This window comes from Chelonia mydas, chromosome 4 (assembly GCF_015237465.2).
Source record: "Chelonia mydas isolate rCheMyd1 chromosome 4, rCheMyd1.pri.v2, whole genome shotgun sequence".
NCBI classification, from domain to species: domain Eukaryota; kingdom Metazoa; phylum Chordata; order Testudines; family Cheloniidae; genus Chelonia; species Chelonia mydas.
In genome coordinates this window covers 53678853-53697032 of record NC_057852.1, presented here as the reverse complement: position 1 = coordinate 53697032, position 18180 = coordinate 53678853, and the positions used below count along the sequence as shown (strand labels likewise).

Below are 18180 nucleotides of genomic sequence, written 5' to 3'. Positions count from 1 at the left end.
TTTTCATGTCTAGTTTAGCATCTGAAATGTACTCATAGTGAACAGATTCCTACATTACAGTAAGCACTAGAGTTGACACACATGTTGGCAGCTTTCTGCTCATTGGCAAAAAACAGAATCAGCCACACATATGAACTATCCTTTCAAGTCTGAAGCTTGTCACTCCATGTCTTGGTTAAGGAACATTGGGATATCTTACACTGCTGTGCAGTGCCAGTTCTATGGATTAAGACAGGACTTCAGTGCTGTCAATAAAACATCTTTCATGAACTTAAAGTCACAACAAAAGAGAAAAAATAGGAAATGTTTCATTGTGTTTGAACCAAGTGATATTTTGAATATATCCTTCTGAATCCCAGGCGTCTATCACAGTGGATAAGGCACTAGAAAAAAAATACTTTGTGACCTTGGACAAGTCATTTAACCTCCATGTCTCAGTTTCCTTCAACTGTAAAATGAAAACAATAATGCCTGATCACTTTTGTATAGGTACTTTGAGATCTGTAGACAAAAAATGCTGCTGTTCATCTGTGCTAAACATCATTAAGAATTATTATGTTTGCTTTTAAAAATTATTCTTTGTTAATATTAAATAATTTAGTTTAGAAGTAAATTTCTTATTAATAAAAAAGAGGTTGATACCTTGGAGGTCTTAAGTTTTACATGGAAGAAGAGTAGTTTCATGAAATTTCTTCAAAACCAGAGAAAAAGGACAGTTCCTGGAAATAAACAAGAGCTGTTTAAAAATGAGCATGTGCAATATTGGTTCTTTATGAAGTGAGTTGTAACTTTGCCTACCAGTAATCATCTCGTTTATGTAAATCCTCTAGTTTTATTGTTTTTATCTCAGTCCTTTTCTGGAGTGTTTTTTTTTTTAATTTTCATAACAAGTCTGATTTTTTTTAAAGTGCATTTGTGAATCATTGATGGTTTGGCCTTTGTTAATTATAGCTGTGTTATTCATGTTGCACGAATCAGTGTACATAGGCAATGATGGGAGAGAGCGCTTCTCACAGTAGTGAGTTGTAATGTAGGTTGAAAGTTCCACTTGTTGATGTGCTTTTAAGAGCAACAGTTTCTTCAAAGTGATCACAGGTAATGCATTTCTTTGAATTATACAATAGTGAGTGTCAGGATCGATGAGAGGCTGGTCCAAGGCAGCTTTTACCAGTAATGTGAAAAGATTAGTAACTTGATGGAGAGATATTGTTGGAGGGTTCAGATTGCAGTCTAAAGTCATTCTGAATTAAAAAGCAGCTGATGTGTGTGTGTGTGTGTTTTAATGACAAACATTTATCTCCCAGTAAGCTTATCTAGGAAGTAAAAGAAAAGGTATCTTTTCTAGGTTTCCCCTGTGTACTTCTTCTGGAGAATCAGTAGAGCACAGGAAAAGGGCTCAAGGGCAGAGATAAGAAGAGCACAGGAATTGCACAGGCTCATTACAGAGCATCATTGTGCAATTTTGATGAAAATATGACTGTGCAGCAGATCTGAGAGAAAAAACAAGCTGTTCTTAGGCTTAAACGTGCAAGGTGCTGAGACCTTGGCACTCCATGACAAAGAATTTAAGCACAAGAGTAATACCTTTTCTGGATTAGGGACAGAGTGCTCAGCGCCTTGCAGGATTGAGCCCAGATTGTTACATACAGTTCTGCAGGGTGCTAGACTGCAGTGACATATCAGGGAGGCATATTTTCCTCTTAAAATGCATATGCAACACCTGTTTGTGTTAATGACCTTTGTGTATGTGTATCTAGGGAAGGATATACCATAATATCTAAATCATTTTGGGATATGCTGCATCTGCCCTATATGGTTTCAACTGTATGGAAGCCTGAGAGTTCAATAACACACCTTGCACATGGTTACAGATAATGTTACCAGCTCTTAGCATGAGATTTCACATCAGTTAAGTTGCTCTTTTACTTTTGTCCCATGAATATGTGCTAGAGAGCTTGAGCTTGCATTCTTACTGCAGCGGTAATGATAAATGTACCAGATACCTACTGTACTAGGTAGAATTTAATTATCTACTGCAGTGAGTAGTGCAGCCTTCAGTGCTATGCTTTTAATGAATAATACATTTATCTTTGGACTTAAGTTTGGAAATACAGGAGGACAGAGAAATAACTTTACCTTTGTGGACTAAACCATTGTAGTCGCTTCTGAAAGAAACATATAGCCACAATTAAGCAGTGCCATCATTTCTTCTTTTCTACAGTGTTAAAAAACCCAATCTGTAAGTTATATAGATTTCCCACTTCTGACAACAAGTGGCTGCATATCCGAGAACAGATGTCTGAGAGCACTCTTTCTTTCCATGTTCCCAAGGAATTGATCAATCTGCACATAAAGGAGGATATGAGAAGGTAAGGGTAACAAAATTACAAAATAAAGACTGTTAATATCTTTTCTTAGGCATTATTTCTTAGTTGAGGTAATATACATGATTATTGGTGAAGGTAAACTAAAATATTTTATGAAATGAGTAAGGAAATATGATGATCTCATTGGCTGATAATTCATAGCTATGACAGTAATCAACACAATTCGTTTCACAGAAATTGTAAGAGGCTAGTGACTATAAATTTCTGAGCAGTGAATTGTGCCAAATACAGTCATGGCTCTGATCTTCTGAGAATCAACATCTGATTAATAATACAAATATTTTGAATAATTAACATTTTATAATCACAATAACACATGACATGGTGTGAACTGCTCCTTAGAGAGCTTGGCTTTATGCCTAGCAGCATCAGTGGTGCAGATTACTACAACACAAGCAATAAGATGCAACGCAGTTGGAATTAAGTGTAGGAGTAGCGAATATATACATCACTTTCCTATAATTAATTTATATTTGTTAGTTAAAAGTGTGCCAGGTTTCAAATGTGGTGCTTTGTACAATCTTCTTATATTAATGTACCTATCTAATCAAAAAGGACCTCCCAGGAGCATAACAGAAAACACAATGCAGGGAAAGGTGGGCAGGAGCCAAAGGTGGCATTAATCCACTTTTGTGGCACCCAGATTCTTGGCTGCTGTCAGGGCTGAGACAGCTGCCTGCCCGTGGATGCCCATGGGCTGCACTGCTGCACAGAATTTCCATAGATGCTAAGTAACAACACCATAGCCACAATCCATCCTCGTCGCTCCCTAGCATGACTTCAGTGGGGCTTCCAAGGTGGGGGGATCTCGGGCTACATACATAGGTTCTATGCAGCTCCTGCAGTGGAAGAATTTTCACCATGGTCTTTTGGAACTCCACTGCACCCCCTATGTGCTACTGGAGCAGCATGTGAGGGCCAGAATCATCCTACAATACCTCTTGAAGTCAATGGCAAAACTCCTCTTGTTGTCAGCAGTGGTGGATCCAGCCCTTAGTCATACTAAAGGTATTCACCCTGGCTTAATCAGGAGATCTTCAACAAACCTGAAACTCAAAAAAAGAGTCATAGAAAAAGTGGAAACTAGGTCAAATTATGAACATAAATAAAACAACACAAGCTTGTATGGACAAATGAGAAAGGTCAAGGCAAAAAATTAGATTAGACTACCTAAGGACATGAAGAACATTTTATAAATACAAGAGAAGCAAGAGGAAGACCAAGGACAGGATCAACCCATTACACAATAAGGTGGCAAAGACAATAATGGAAAATACAGCAATGAACAAAGTGTTAAATGTCTTTTTTGTTTCAGTTTTCACCAGAAAGGTTAGTAGTGATTGGATGATTAATATAGTGAAACATGAGTGTAACTGGGATAGGATCTGAGGCTAAAAAAGGGAAAAGAACAAGCATTACTTAGACGGGTTTTCAAGTGGATAGGACCATAGAATACTTAAGGAACTGGCTGAAGAGATCTCTGAGCCTTTAGCAATTATCGTTGAGAACTTGGGGAAGACAGGAGAGATCCTAGAGGACTGGAAAAGGTCAAATATAGTACCCATCTATAAAAAAGACGAATGAGGACAACCAGGGAATTATAGACAAGTCATCTTAACTTTGATACCCAGAAAAACAATGGAACAAATAATCAGTAGGTAGAAGAAAATTAAGTGATACGGTGGATTTGTCAAGAACAAATCATGTCAGACCAGCCTAGTATCCTCCTTTGACATGGTAACAAGTCTTGTAAATAGGGAGGGAAGCAATAGATGTGATATATCTTGACTTTAGGAAAGCTTTTGATATTATCTCACATGATCATCTCATAAACAAACTAGAGAAATATAGCCTAGATGAACCTACTATAAGGTGGATGCACAACTGGCTGGAAAAGCCAACTCAGACAGTGGTTATCAATAGTCAAGCTGGAAGAGGATATTGAGTGGGGTCCTGCAGGGATCTATCCTTGGTCCAGTTCTATTCAATATCTTCACAAATGCTTTGGATAATGACTTAGTGTATACATTTATAAAGTTTTTGGACAATACCAAGCTAGGAGGGGTTGCAAACATTTTGGAGGACAGCATTCCTGTCCTAGAAGTCAAACCGATCTTGACAAACTGGAGAAATGGTCTCAAATAAACAGGATGAAATTCAATAAGGGCAAATGCAACGTACTACACTTTGGAAGGAATAATCAGTTGCACACATACAAAATGGTAAATGATTGCCTAGGAGGGATACTGCAGAAGAGGATCTGGGGGTTATAGTGGATCACAAACTAAATGAGAGTCAACAATGTAACACCATTGCAAAAAAAGCAAACAACATTCTGGGCTGTATTAGCAGCAGTCTACTCAGCAGTCATAAGGCCTCAGCTGGTGTACTGTGTCCAATTCTGGGCACCACACTTCAGGAAAGATGAGGAGAAATTGGGGAAAGTCCAGAGGGAGAGAAACAAAAATAATGAAAGGTCTAGAAGACATGACGTATGAGGAAAGATTGAAAAAATTGTTTGTTTAGTTTGGCAAAGAGAAGACTTAAGGGGGACATAAGTCTTCAGTTAGTAAAAGGTTGTTATAAAGAGGAGGGTGATACATTGTTCTCCCTAGCCACTGAGAATAGGACAAGAAATAAAGGGCTTAAAATGCAGCAAGGGTGATTTAGGTTATACATGAGAACAAACTTCCTTACTGTAAGGGTAGTTAAGCACTGGAACACGTTACCAGGGAGGTTGTGGAATCTCATCATTGAAGGTTTTTAAGAAGAGGTTAGACAATATCTAGGCAGAGAATTGAACTAGATATCCCTTTCAGTCCAACATTTCTATGATTTTCTTCAGATACAATGATGAGGGTGTGATATAAAGCTTAGATGAATTATTATAGTATTTGATTCTACTCTTTAATATTGTTTATGCATTTATAAAATGGATAGCCTGTCCCTGTTTGGGAATACAAGTGTTCTGGGTTTGGTTTGGTTTTTTGTTTTTTACATAAAGTGTTGAAATCAAGTTACTCTGGCTGTACAGTTCAATTGCTTTCCTAATTTTCATTGGTCAAAATAGTAAGGGATTATTTCACCTATATTGTTTCTTGTGCATTAACATTACCAAACCATTACAGAAGTAGGAAGTATTGTATTGTAATAATGAGCTTCTTGGGTGAGGCTGTAACAACATAAAATAACAGGTGTTTACATTTTAACTATAATTTAGTACTCTTATTAAAATAAGAAAGTGACATTGGAAGAGTAAATAATAGAAGTATGTCTGTCTTATCTGGCGCCCATCAGCATGGCATCTGTGTGCCTGCCAAAGCTGAATAAATAAATTTCATCAGCCTTCCTCGGAAGAAGAAGAATTCTAGTCCACACCTGCTGGACCCAGGAGCGTAGAGGTAGAAGAAATCTGCTGCCCCAGTCTTCTCTCTGAGTGGCACATCTCCCCAGAAGCACATATAGGAGATATCCATGCCTCTGCTTCCCTCTCCTGTTCATCAGCTTCCCAGTGACAAATTTACAGAAGTTGCAGTTGCTCCGGGGCTGGGGCAGGTACTGACAGTTTCAGTGTTGTTATTAGGGTAGCTGTTGAAACTTAGTAGAAAGTGTGTGTGTGTGTGTGTGTGTGTGTGTGTGTGTGTGTGTAAAATTCACTATGCTTTGGCAGAATGGGGGGCAAAAAGAGCGGCAACCTGGGGGAGGAATACTGGCAGCCACTGGCTTCCATGATTAGGGCCCTACCAAATTCATGACTGTGAAAAATGCATCACAGACCATGAAATCTAATCTCCCCTGTGAAATCTGGCTGTTGAAGGGGAAACCAGAGTTCACAGAGTTGAGTGGCCAGAGAGTGGCAGCTGCTGGCCAGGAGCCCAGCTTTGAAAGCAGTGGCACTGCCAACAGCAGCGTAGAAGTGAGATGGCATGGTATGGGAGGGGGTGTCCCTTTCGGGCTGGCCTTACAGGTGGGCGAGTGAGCAACTGCCCGGGGCCCTGTGGTCAGTGAGGTGCCCTGGCCACCACTCCCCTCCACACACACACAGCCAGTTCAAGGCCCCTTTGGCTCCCAAGCACCAGGCTCCAGCTGTTAGTCCTGGACAGGCTGGGGAGGGACAAGACTTCCCCTTCCTTTGCATGGGCCACTCCCAAGGCCCGGTCACATCCACCATCTGCAGGACTCTCCCCTGACTGCAGGAAGCTCTGCAGCTGCTGGCTGGGAGTCCAGCTCTGAAGTCAGCACTGTTGCCAGCAACAGCGCAGAAGTGAGTGTGGCATGGCACGGTTTGGTATTGCATCCTTACTTCTGCACTGCTGCTGGCGGTGGTGCTGCCTTCGGAGCTGGGTGCCTGGCCAGCAGCTGCCCTCTGGCTGCTCAGCTCTGAAAGCAGCAGCACAGAAGTAAGGGTGGCAATACCGAGAGCCCCCTACAATAGTGAACCCCCCACTACCGCATTTTGGTTGGGAACCCCACGGTTAACAATACTGTGAAATTTCAGATTTAAATATCTGAAACCATGAAATTTACTATTTTTTAAAATCCTATGACAGTGAAATTGACCAAAATGGCCCTGAATTTGGTAGGGCCCTGAATTTGGTAAGGCCCTATCTATGATGGTGGTGGGATAGCAGCTGGGGGGCGTGGCCACACTGTAAATGGATGAATAACTGATTTCTAGGGTAAATCACCCGGACAAACTTTCAGCCATAACAGTGGTTTATGTTTTGAAGTATTTCTCTAAAAGGAAAGCGCCTAGAAAATTACTTTGAAAAAAATGAAAACTTTAGATTGATATTGACATCAAAAGCACTGGTGGCAAAATCATTGGTAGAATGTTTTGCCGTCATTGCTGCTCACATCAAACCAGTCAAAATATGTGGGGACTTCTGAAAATTTTAAATAATATTTTCTTCAAAACTGGCTTCACTTTAACTGTTATCTCTTAACCTAGATCTTCCCACTTCAACCTAACCTTTCACTTAACTTATCCTCCCCTCCCTCAAGTGTTAATCCCTTTATGGGGCTTCAGGTACCTTAAATCTGGAGGGGAAGGGAGTTGCTCTCAGGGGCTTAAGGTCAGATCTTTGCTATCGCTCTGAAGTCCAGTCCGGTTCTGAGGTTGGAGGATGATTCTACTCAAGTCACTCAGCAAGGAGGGTTCAACAGGCCCTGCCAACAGAGACCTTTTATTTTTTTTTTTAATAACTTTAGGGGATTCATCCCTGATCATCTGCTTTCCTGTTTGAAGCTCTGTGGTGATGATTATTAAGAATGTGTTTCTGTGTTGTACACCAGGAAATGACTTCAGTTTCATATTTTTTGTATGGTTTTATGGTGGGTTTCCAGTTTGTGGTGTGTGTTTGTTCTGCTTTGTGGTGGTGTTTTTTGGCAGATTTTGGCTAGGGTATGAAGGAAATTGATGTTTGTTTCTGCTTATGTCCATTTTTCCTGTAAAAAAAGCAAATAAGTTTTTTCAAACTTGATTGCAGATAAGTTCAGTTAAGTATGGTAAATTCTGCAAAAGATTTCAGCAGGTACACGGTACAATTCTGCAAAAGTGAAACATAGCTTGTGCTGGTAGTAAATCAGAATGGCGAGAGAATGAGGATACTACAATAGAAGCTTTTTTCAGCATACGTTTCACAAGTTTACCACTAGGATCTCTGTTAATCCCTGGGAACCAAATTTAACCTTGACTGAAAGGGAGTTGCACCCACTTATGCCAGGGATAAATTTGGCCCTTAGTGTTTATGGTCACAGTCCATAAGCAAATTACAAGAATGAAGTGCTGAACTTTTCTTGAGCCCTCTTTCCAGTGTACAAAGATAGCACAATCAGGCTGTCCTTCTGCATTAGGCACATCTGTTCTCTTCTACCTTCAGTACACTTTTCTTGTACAAATGTGTATAGTAGCCAATAAAATAAATATTTCATAATCCATTTCTCTGTTATCTTAATTCTTTCTTCGAATGTCACAGAATACTGGTGAAGTTCAGACCCTGTTCTGAAACCATGTATTTTTCTATGTTCCCTTTTTAATATTCAAGTGTGATAGAGAAACTGATAATTTGTCTTTTTCTTCTTCTTTTTTGTTTTTGTTTTTTGGAGATCCTAAGCATCTCTTCAATCTTTTGGGAATTGGTATTAATGTTCTTGAATTTGGCATGTGATGATTTAGACTGTGGGACTTGAGCCATTGCACTCAGAACAGAAGAGATTGAAGCCACAGTGGAAGGCGTAGAATGAAAAGGCTGCATTGAGGACATTTTTCATGATTTTTTAGTACTGTGCATGATTTCTGTGTGTGCCCACTTAAGGACTTTTAAAAACCTTATTCTAGGTAATTCTATAACATAATGACAATGACTTTCTCTGTCCATTTTTTAAAGCATCAAAATGTGCAGTCATTGAAAAGATGTTAGTGCACATGTATATGCATGTCTTTTCTGATAAACAGTGGGTTGGAGAAAACCCTGTCTTCTACCTATCTATTGAGAAATGGCAGAAGAGAATAAAAATAGTCCTGTGTAAATTAAACTGATTGCTTTCAATGAATAGCACCTCTGGTCTTTAGACAACCCCTTTTACTAGAGTCTAAAGGACACAAGATACTAATTTTACCACAATTATGTAGCTCTTTGTCCTCTTGCTCATAATTAGCTTTGGAGCAAAGGTTAATGCTGTAAAAAAGCAAGGAGGAATTTTCAGAGCTGCCTTAAAAAAAATCACACCAGAAAGCAGCACATATTTGCTGCAAAAAAAAGTTACAGTGCATTAAAATGGTCTCTAATGCTGTGATTTGTTGTATGATAGTGTTATCTGCAGATAAGCTTACTTTTACTATACAGCAATACAGGAGGGCATGAAATGCTAAACACATTCTTTGCTGCCAATCTAGAGAGAGAAAATAGGGTGGGCGAAAGAAATACGTAGTTTCCCTTCAAAGCATGTTGATTCGTGGAGGATTTCTGAGAAGAGGATAGAGAAGCAGAGTTCCCTGTTTTAATTGTTGAAGTAGCAGAGATTGAATGCGAGTCACCATTGGAGAAGTCTGAAAACGGGGGAACTCAAAGATCTCTAATAGAACACTTTTTAAATGCAAGATACAGTGATGTATTTCACTTTAATACACAGAATTTTACACCAGGAGGGGCATATGTTCCTCTCTATGTGCACTTTTTGCAGCTATTAATGTAAAGAAAATAAGGGTCAAATTCTATCCTTGGATATATACATCCAGTTCCCACTGACATCTACTATCCAATTATAGAATGTTACTCATTTTCTAACACTAAAAGAAAAAGGTATATGCACCTATCCATAAAAGATGATATATGTGATCTAGAAACAATGTGGTAGGGGAACTCTGATTTTTCCATATAATTAAGCTTGGTGGAATTGAATTTTTATATTTTATAATTTTGATGGATAATGATGTTTGTTTAAACATTTTTTTAAAATTTGTTATTGATTTAAATGTTCACAGTTGCAGGAAATTCTGCAGAGGCAGACAATAATTATGTAATGATACTAAGCATTAAGATTAAAAAAGTTAAAGCTTTATAACCTTTAAAGCACAAATTATCACCATCACATGTCAAAAGGTACAAAGTAAATTCCTTAGGTCAAACTGTAATAGGTTCTCAAACAGCATATTCCTTACTTTGCCTGTCTGTGAATTTTGATTATTATTGATGGAGATATTTTTTTCATTGGTTTGAGTATGATGAAATTGATATTACCAATATTTACTGATAAAAAATCTAATCCTTCCAACACTACTTGTAACAGAGGGTATGTCTACACTGCAATCAGAGGTGTCACTGCAACACTTGTTGATGTATTCTGCTCGATAATAATCCAAAGCAGTGCGGACCAACGCATGTTCATTTTCATCATCATGAGTCAGATGGCACCAGCAAAAGGTTGATTTTCTTTTTTGGTGGTTCGGGTTCTGTAGTTTCTGCATCGGAGTGCTGCTCTTTTAAGATTCTGAAAGCATGCTCCACACCTCGTCCCTCTCAGATTTTGGAAGGCACTTCAGATTCTTAAACCTTGGGTCGAGTGCTGTGGCTATCTTTAGAAATCTCACATTGGTACCTTCTTTGCATTTTGTCAAATCTGCAGTGAAAGTGTTCTTAAAATGAACAACATGTGCTGGGTCATCATTCGAGACTGCTATAACATGAACTATATGGCAAAATGTGGGTAAAACAGAACAGGAGACATTCACTCCTTCCCCAAGGAGTTCAGTCACAACTTTATTTAATGCATTATTTTTTTAACGAGTATCATCAGCATGGAAGCATGTCCTCTGGAATGGTGGCCGAAGCATGAAGGGGCATACAAATATTTAGCATATCTGGCATGTAAATACCTTGCAAAAGTGCCATGCAAATGCCTGTTCTCATTTTCTGGTGACATTGTAAATAAGAAGATGACAGCATTATCTCCAGTAAATGTAAACAAACTTATTTGTCCTAGCGATTGGCTGAACAAGAAGTAGGACTGAGTGGACTTGTAGGCTCTAAAGTTTTACATTGTTTTGTTTTGAGTGCAGTTATGTAACAAAAAAAATCTACATTTGTAAGTTACACTTTTACAATAAAGAGATTGCGCTGTAGTACTTGTATGAGGTGAATTAAAAATACTATTTGTTTTGTTTATCATTTTTATAGTGCAAATATTTGTAATAAAAATAATACCATAAAGTGAGCACTGTACACTTTGTAGTCTGTGTTTTACAGAAATCAATATATTTGAAAATGTAGAAAAACATTCCAAAAATTTAATACTGTACATTTCAGTCTGTATTCTATTGTTTAACAGTGCGATTAATCACGATTAATTTTTTTGAGTTAATCGCGATTAATCGACTGCCCTAATTTTAAGAAAAAGGCCTAATTTAGAAATTTTTAATATTTAATGTTTATAAACTACTAACCTATTCTTTATATAGTATTTCAATTAGGTATTTAATGATTACTAGATAACAAAAGTCATTTCCATTTCATAGTCTATGTGGAATGAGCTGGTTTCAGTCCAGTTGCTAATGCACGCTTAATAAAGAACACTAATACCAGCTGTGTGAATAAGGGCGCTGCTTACTTTGGTGTTTTTGTTAAGTGTTCATCTGGCATAAATACATCAAGATGAGAACTGAGCTATTCTCTCTCCCTTAATACAGGTGAGGAGGAGCTCACTGGCAGCTAGCAGTACTTTGTGAAAATATGTTAACTGCCAAAGTAATGGACAAAGATCAGGAAATAGCAAGTACTTTAGTTTCCAGTGGTGTCAGCCCAACTATTATCATAACTACATTCTGAAAAAAATATACATGTATTCATACACACATAATGCATGTTCAAAAACCAAACAGCTTAACTGACAACCATCCTTCCCCTTTTCCCCCACAGATATCAACTGTTGAATCAGGATGCATTCCTCTACTGCTTAATCTTCAGCCATGCAGCTACATTCACTAGGTCAAAACAGCAGTTTGCGGAAACCATACATGTCACTAAAAATCCAAAAGGAAATCCTTTGGCAAATTATCTGTTTTCCTGTATGTTCTTTTGAGGGCTGACTTGAATGAAGTTAAGATCATTTTACGATCCTACACAAACAAGCATAGCTACAGTGTATTGGGGTTTTGGTAGTTTTTCCCCTCCTGCCACTTGAGTTTATCCCACAGTTATCATTAATGTTTTACTTTTGGGGACACTGCTCAACAGAAGAAATGCACGACTTTCAATAGCACAGAAAGTTAAAGATCTTGGCTCTGCACTAGATTGAGTTGTTCAGAAGAAAACTTGCTTGATTTGCTGAAACAGTTTTGCTCACTCCCCACCAATGCCTTATGTGAATTGCTACTGTACAGTCCTTAGAAGTGGAGAGACTAATTCAATGAGGGCTCCCAGGGAACCACTTTTTTTTTTCTGAAGTGGAAATACTTAAAAAGAAACAAACAAAACAAAACATCAGAATGGTTTTAGCAGCCCCCAGAGAACATTGACCACTTGCCATTGATTCATAACACTTTTTTAAAAATAACTAATTTCTTGCTATAATTATTTTTTTATATTTGATTTAAAGTGTCTAAATTTATACAGGTATAAATCTGAAGTCAACAGCAAAACTCACATTGATGTCAGTGGAAGTAGGATTGGGTTCCTTTTTAAAAAATAATTTCATTACGAGTGTTACCTATCACATCTTAGATCTTGAAAATGAAGATAAATTATCTCATTTACATTTATCTAATTATACTATTTACTTTTTTACTCAACCTGAATGGTGAAACTACACTGGTCAGGTTCTAGCCAGTTTCACTTGCTGGGTCACATATATTGACAGAACACTGCAGTGCTTTGGTTGTCAGCATTTAAAAAAAATAAAAATTAAAAAAAAAAGCTGTTTTCAACTGCACTTAAAATAAACATGTCTATTAATGTTGGGCCAAATCCTTGTTTTGTTTTGTTTTTTTTTAACTTTTTTTCTAAATAAGGGCTATAGGATTTAGCTTGAGAAGTTATGAAGAACTTCTTTATTTTACAAAACCTACATTTTGTTAAAGGTTATGGGTCCAATCCTTGGGTCTGACTCAACTCCACCACCTTTCTTTTCTCCTCTCGTACCCCTTCCCCAATGCTAGAGTTGCCTGAAGGTTTATTCAGTTGCTATTGCAAGTAAGATCTGTTTCAAAACTGCTGTAACTCATGTCTGACTGCAGGGACCCTAAAATGACTGTGATGAGTGGATAGTTGAACATGATCTGAGAGCCTCTGAATGCCAGCTGGAAGGCGGCTGGTTACAGGAATCTCCTGATTCTGGTCTGTACATTCTAGTTCACCAAAGAATGTCGTGCGAGGTCTTAAATGAAAACCAGAGTCATGCTGGTTAGTAATATCATTGTGAAATGTATGTAGAGGAACTGTGTAAGGAGTTAAGTATATATACTAAAAATACATTCTGTATCAAGGTATGAGTCACCAACAGAAATAAAAAAAAAAATTTTCTGTCAGACAAGATATGTTTATTCTCCTCTCTCTCTCAGATGTAAATTACGGTTGTAAGCTAATACAAAGGATGAGTATTTGCATACGGAATTATTGGTGAGATGTGAAGTCAGCAGGGAAGCAGCACATAGGAAAAACAAGTCATGGATGTTTATAATGTGTCTAAGTACAGACAATGAACTTTGAGGAATATAAGTACAAGGCAAAAAAGTCCCCTAATAGGGCCTACAGGACTCATGATATCTTATCAAATTAAATCTGAAGCCTGATGCACATCTAGAGTTTAGCATGGAAGTATTAAATATTAGTGGCTTTTGCCAGTATTCCTTCCCTTAACCATAAACGAAAGCAATAAAAAAACCCACAAAATAAAGTAAGTAGTATTTGGATGTTTAGGATTTTATTACAACTTTTCTCATCTGTACTCCTACCATCTAGCTCAATGACGGTAAGTCATTACAATTCTCTTTTTGAGTTATGGTTGAAAATACTGTTTGTTATATCTAGTCTATTTGGATTGTAAACCTCATCACTAATAGTTCATGAAGGTAAAATACCTGTAAATATCACCTTTATCATTATTAGCTGAGAAATACATATGAGGGTGCAAGACAATAGACTCAAGTAACAAAAGAGAGAACGTGAGAGAGACACTGACTGTAAGTACTATGGTTTATAACCAAAGAAGAATAAGCTAAGATTTGTAGCATTCGATCTTTAAAAATGTCTTTCTATTCCTTTAATAATAGAACTTTATCCTTCCATAGCATATTTTATCTGAAGGTCCCAAATCATGTTACAAATATTAGTTAAGCCAAATAACACTATGAGAGAGAGGCAAACGGCATCAGTAAACCCTTTTTATAGAATGACTAGTGGAGTTATTAGTTCAGATTCTCAAGTGGTGTAAACTGCTGTAGCTCCAATAAAGTCAATAGAGCTACACCAATTTACAACAGTGAGAATCTGCTCTACAGAGTAGTTGGATCAACTCAGGCTCTGCACGGCTAAAACAGAGCTCTTACTCTTCCCTTCCACCCAAGTCATCGTCCTCATATCCTTTCTCAATCACTGTGGGCATCACCACCATCCTTCTGACACTCAGGCCCATAAGTTGGGCATCATCTTTGACTTTGAGCTCTCTCTAGGTCCTCACATCCAGGCTACATCCAAACCTCTCTTATCCTTTCTGGATAACATCTCTAAGGACTTATCTTCACCACGGAGCTAAATTGACACTGCTGCAATCGATGCAGCGGCATCAATTTAGCGGGTCTAGTGAAGACATGCTTAATCGATGGGAGAGTGCTCTCCCGTTGATTTCTGTACTCCATCTCAATGAGAGGCAGAAGCAATGTTGGCAGGAGAGCATCTCCCGTCAACATAGCGTAGTGTGGATCCCACGGTAAATAGATCTAAGCTATGTCGACTTGAGTTATGCTACTAATGTAACTCAAATTGCGTAGCTTAGATCAACCAGCAGGGGTAGTGTAGACCAGGTCTAAGATAAGACCTTTCATATCTATCCACACAGCTAAAATTCCCATCGAGGCTCTGATCGTCATGTCTCAGTTACAGCAACATCCTTCTCTCTAGTTCTGACAAATGCAGTCTTGCCCGGCTCACATCCATGCAGAATGCTCCTGCAAAGATTATTCTTCTAGTCCATTTCTTTGACTGTTACCCCTTTGTTCACATCGCTCTACTGGCTCCCCCTTCTTAATCACAGCAAATATAAAATACTTGTCTTCACTTTCATGGCCCTTCACTGCCTAGCTGCACCCTATCATCTCCCGTTCACTGTCCAGATGATAACTCCTGCCTCTGATAGGCCCATGATGCCATTTTCCATTGCCCACTTGTTAAATTTTCAAAACAACCACTTTTGTGCTTTCTCCCATACTGTCCCTTACTCTTGGAGGAGCTCCTTGTAAACATCCACAAAGCTACCTCAGAATCTTCCTTCAAAATTCTCCCTCACTGTGATGCCTTAAAAAAAAAAAAACCCCGAACAAAGGCTAGGCCACTGGTGTGCTGACACCATTGCCTGAGAGAGTTACTGGTGTACAAGACTCCAACTCAACTGCAGGTTTTCCTGCCTTTCCACCCTGACAGAAGGTGCAGACTTTTCAAGTGGCCCCTCACCTTTACATGCAAGTTAGTTTGGAACTGTCGTCTTTGTGCCTACATACAAACATCTCCATTTCTCCTTCTGAACTCCTGCACCAAAGGTGGCTAAAGTGTACTTTTCAGAGTTTTATAAGAATCACATGGCTATGCTCATTTTAATAGTGCAATCCATGAATATGACTGCATTAGAGTGACTGCAATCTGATCCACAGTGTAAAACAGTATGTAGCCCTTGCTCTTGTGACAAGTTTCCAGTTTGGCTCTTGGTTAGGTAAACTCTGATCATCCCTGTTCCACATGGCTCAAAAGTCATGTCCAGACTAATACTCTGAATTTTAACTTTCAAATATGCATGCATGATTACTAGTGTGGGTGCAAGGTTTTAGGGGACTAGTAAAGGTAGCTGAAATAGTTATGGAGAATATCCTTTATTATGAATGTATTTGCTATTTGTATAGTGTCTAGAGTGTGCTACCACTGTAATGACCATAATAATAGCAAAAGTCACTTTCTTATTCCCATGGCTATGACAAAGGGAGAATTGCTTAGAAGCCTAAAGTTCTCTAGAGGAAACGTATTCAGCACTGACCATACAAAATAATGACATCTGAAGGGAATATTTTGAACTATTCATACACATTACAATTAACTGGATCAAGTCATGAAAAAGCCTAGGATGAAATTTTAACCTCAATAAAGTCAACGTCGAACATAACCCTGACTTCAGTCAGGACAGACTTTCACCCCGGCTATCATTGTGGGGAGCTCAATGAAGACCTCCATACAATGCTCAGTGATCGTTAAAAACACCAAACCAAATATTAGGATGCATAAGAATAAAATGGAAAATATTATGCTCTTTTAGAAGTCAGTGGCACACCCTCATCTGGAATACTGTGCTCTGGTTTGATCACTCCATCTTAAAAAAGATTATAGTAGAAATAGAGACAAAGACTGGAGATGAGAAGGATTGGGGCAAGGAAAAACTCTCATATGAAGAGAACTTGAAAAGATTGGGATTATAGAAGAGATAAATGTGAGGAGATATGATAAAAAGTACACACAATAATGAATGGGACAATGATAATCCAAGAACAAGGGGACATCCTATGCAACTGAAAGGTGGTAAATCCAAACCCTGTAAAAGGAAATATTCTTTCATACAAAAATAATTAGCCTATGGAACCCATCGTCACAACATATCAGAGGCCAAGTGTTTACCAGGATGCAAAAAAAAAAATTGACATTTACGGGGAGTATATTTACATAAATAATAATCAGTACCAAAAGTCAAGCACTTTGGAAGTGATATAAACTCTTCAGCTTCAGAGCATGAGCCAATCTCTCATTACTGAGGGTTAAGAGGACACCTCAAAGTGTCCTCCTAACAGCCTACTGCAGGGCTTCTTCCTGAAGCAGCTGATATTGGACATTGTCGGAGAATGGAAGCATGTCCCTTGGAATGGTGGTTGAACCATGAAGGGACATATGAATCTTTAGCGCTTCTGACACACAAATATCTTGCAAAGCCGCTACAACAGTTCCATGCGAGCGCCTGTAGGACTGAGTGGACTTGAGGGCTCTAAAATTTTACACTGTTTTATTTTTGAATGCAGGTTTTTTTGTACATAATTCTACATTTGTAAGTTCAACATTCATGATAAAGAGATTGCACTACAGTACTTGTATTAGGTGACTTGAAAAATACTATTTCGTTTGTTTTTTTACAGTGCAAATACTTGTAATAAAAAATAAATATAAAGTGAGCACTGTACACTTTGTATTCTGTGTTGTAATTGAAATAAAAATATTTGAAAATGTAGAAAACATTTAAAAATATTTAAATAAATGGGATTATATTATTAACAGTGCGATTAATCGCGATTATTTTTTTTAATCGCTTCACAGCCCTACTTAACATACTGTATTTGGGCTCATGCCATCTTTTTTTCCTTTTGATGCAGGAATCAGGACCTAAAAGAGCTTGGGGACCTTGCTCCACATTGGGACAATATGCGTAAAAATGTTATTGCACACTCTGAACAGATGCTCAACATGTACCAGGACACTCTTGCAGATCTCGGGAAACATACAGGTATGGAAATAGTTTCTATCCTCCATCAAAGGTAATGAGTATCTTGTATAATGGACATTTCACTCGAGTGTATTAAAAGAGAATTAAACACAATTCACAATGGGAGTAGTTGGTGGGGAAAGAGGAGAGATTGAACTTGTAGGACTGGCAACCTATCATCAGACCTTTGCTGTAAATTACCACCGGGGTCCAAAAGTGCAGCTATTTGCAACTCTACTTTTGCCATACAAGAGGTATTATGTGCTGGTGTGAAGTGCAAACGATAATTGCCTTGGTGCTGGCTCTGTAAATATACTATGCACCACTCTGCCTATAGACTGCAATGCATAAAGAGGGGAGTTTGTCCATGTGCCTGCAAACCCAGTATAACATCTGTGACAAATTTACTGTGCACTATATGCATGGGAAGTTGGCTAGTTTCTCCACCAGCAAGACACACACCAAACAAGAGCTGAGCAATTAATGCATAATAATTAACTCCTTCAGTGGCACCTTAGAGACTAACCCATTTATTTGTGCATAAGCTGTAGCTCACGAAAGCTTATGCTCA

At 38.3% G+C, this 18180-nt stretch overlaps 1 protein-coding gene across 2 annotated transcripts in view; it reads left to right on the top strand.

Annotated features, from left to right (window-relative positions):
* Positions 1-18180, top strand: part of INPP4B (inositol polyphosphate-4-phosphatase type II B) — a 292155-nt gene that overhangs the window by 126210 nt on the left and 147765 nt on the right. For both annotated transcript variants that reach the window (XM_043545736.1, XM_043545737.1), the window contains 2 exons: positions 2222-2369; positions 17500-17630. In XM_043545736.1, the coding sequence (XP_043401671.1) occupies positions 2222-2369; positions 17500-17630 (279 nt within the window). The remainder of the gene's footprint in view (positions 1-2221; positions 2370-17499; positions 17631-18180) is intronic.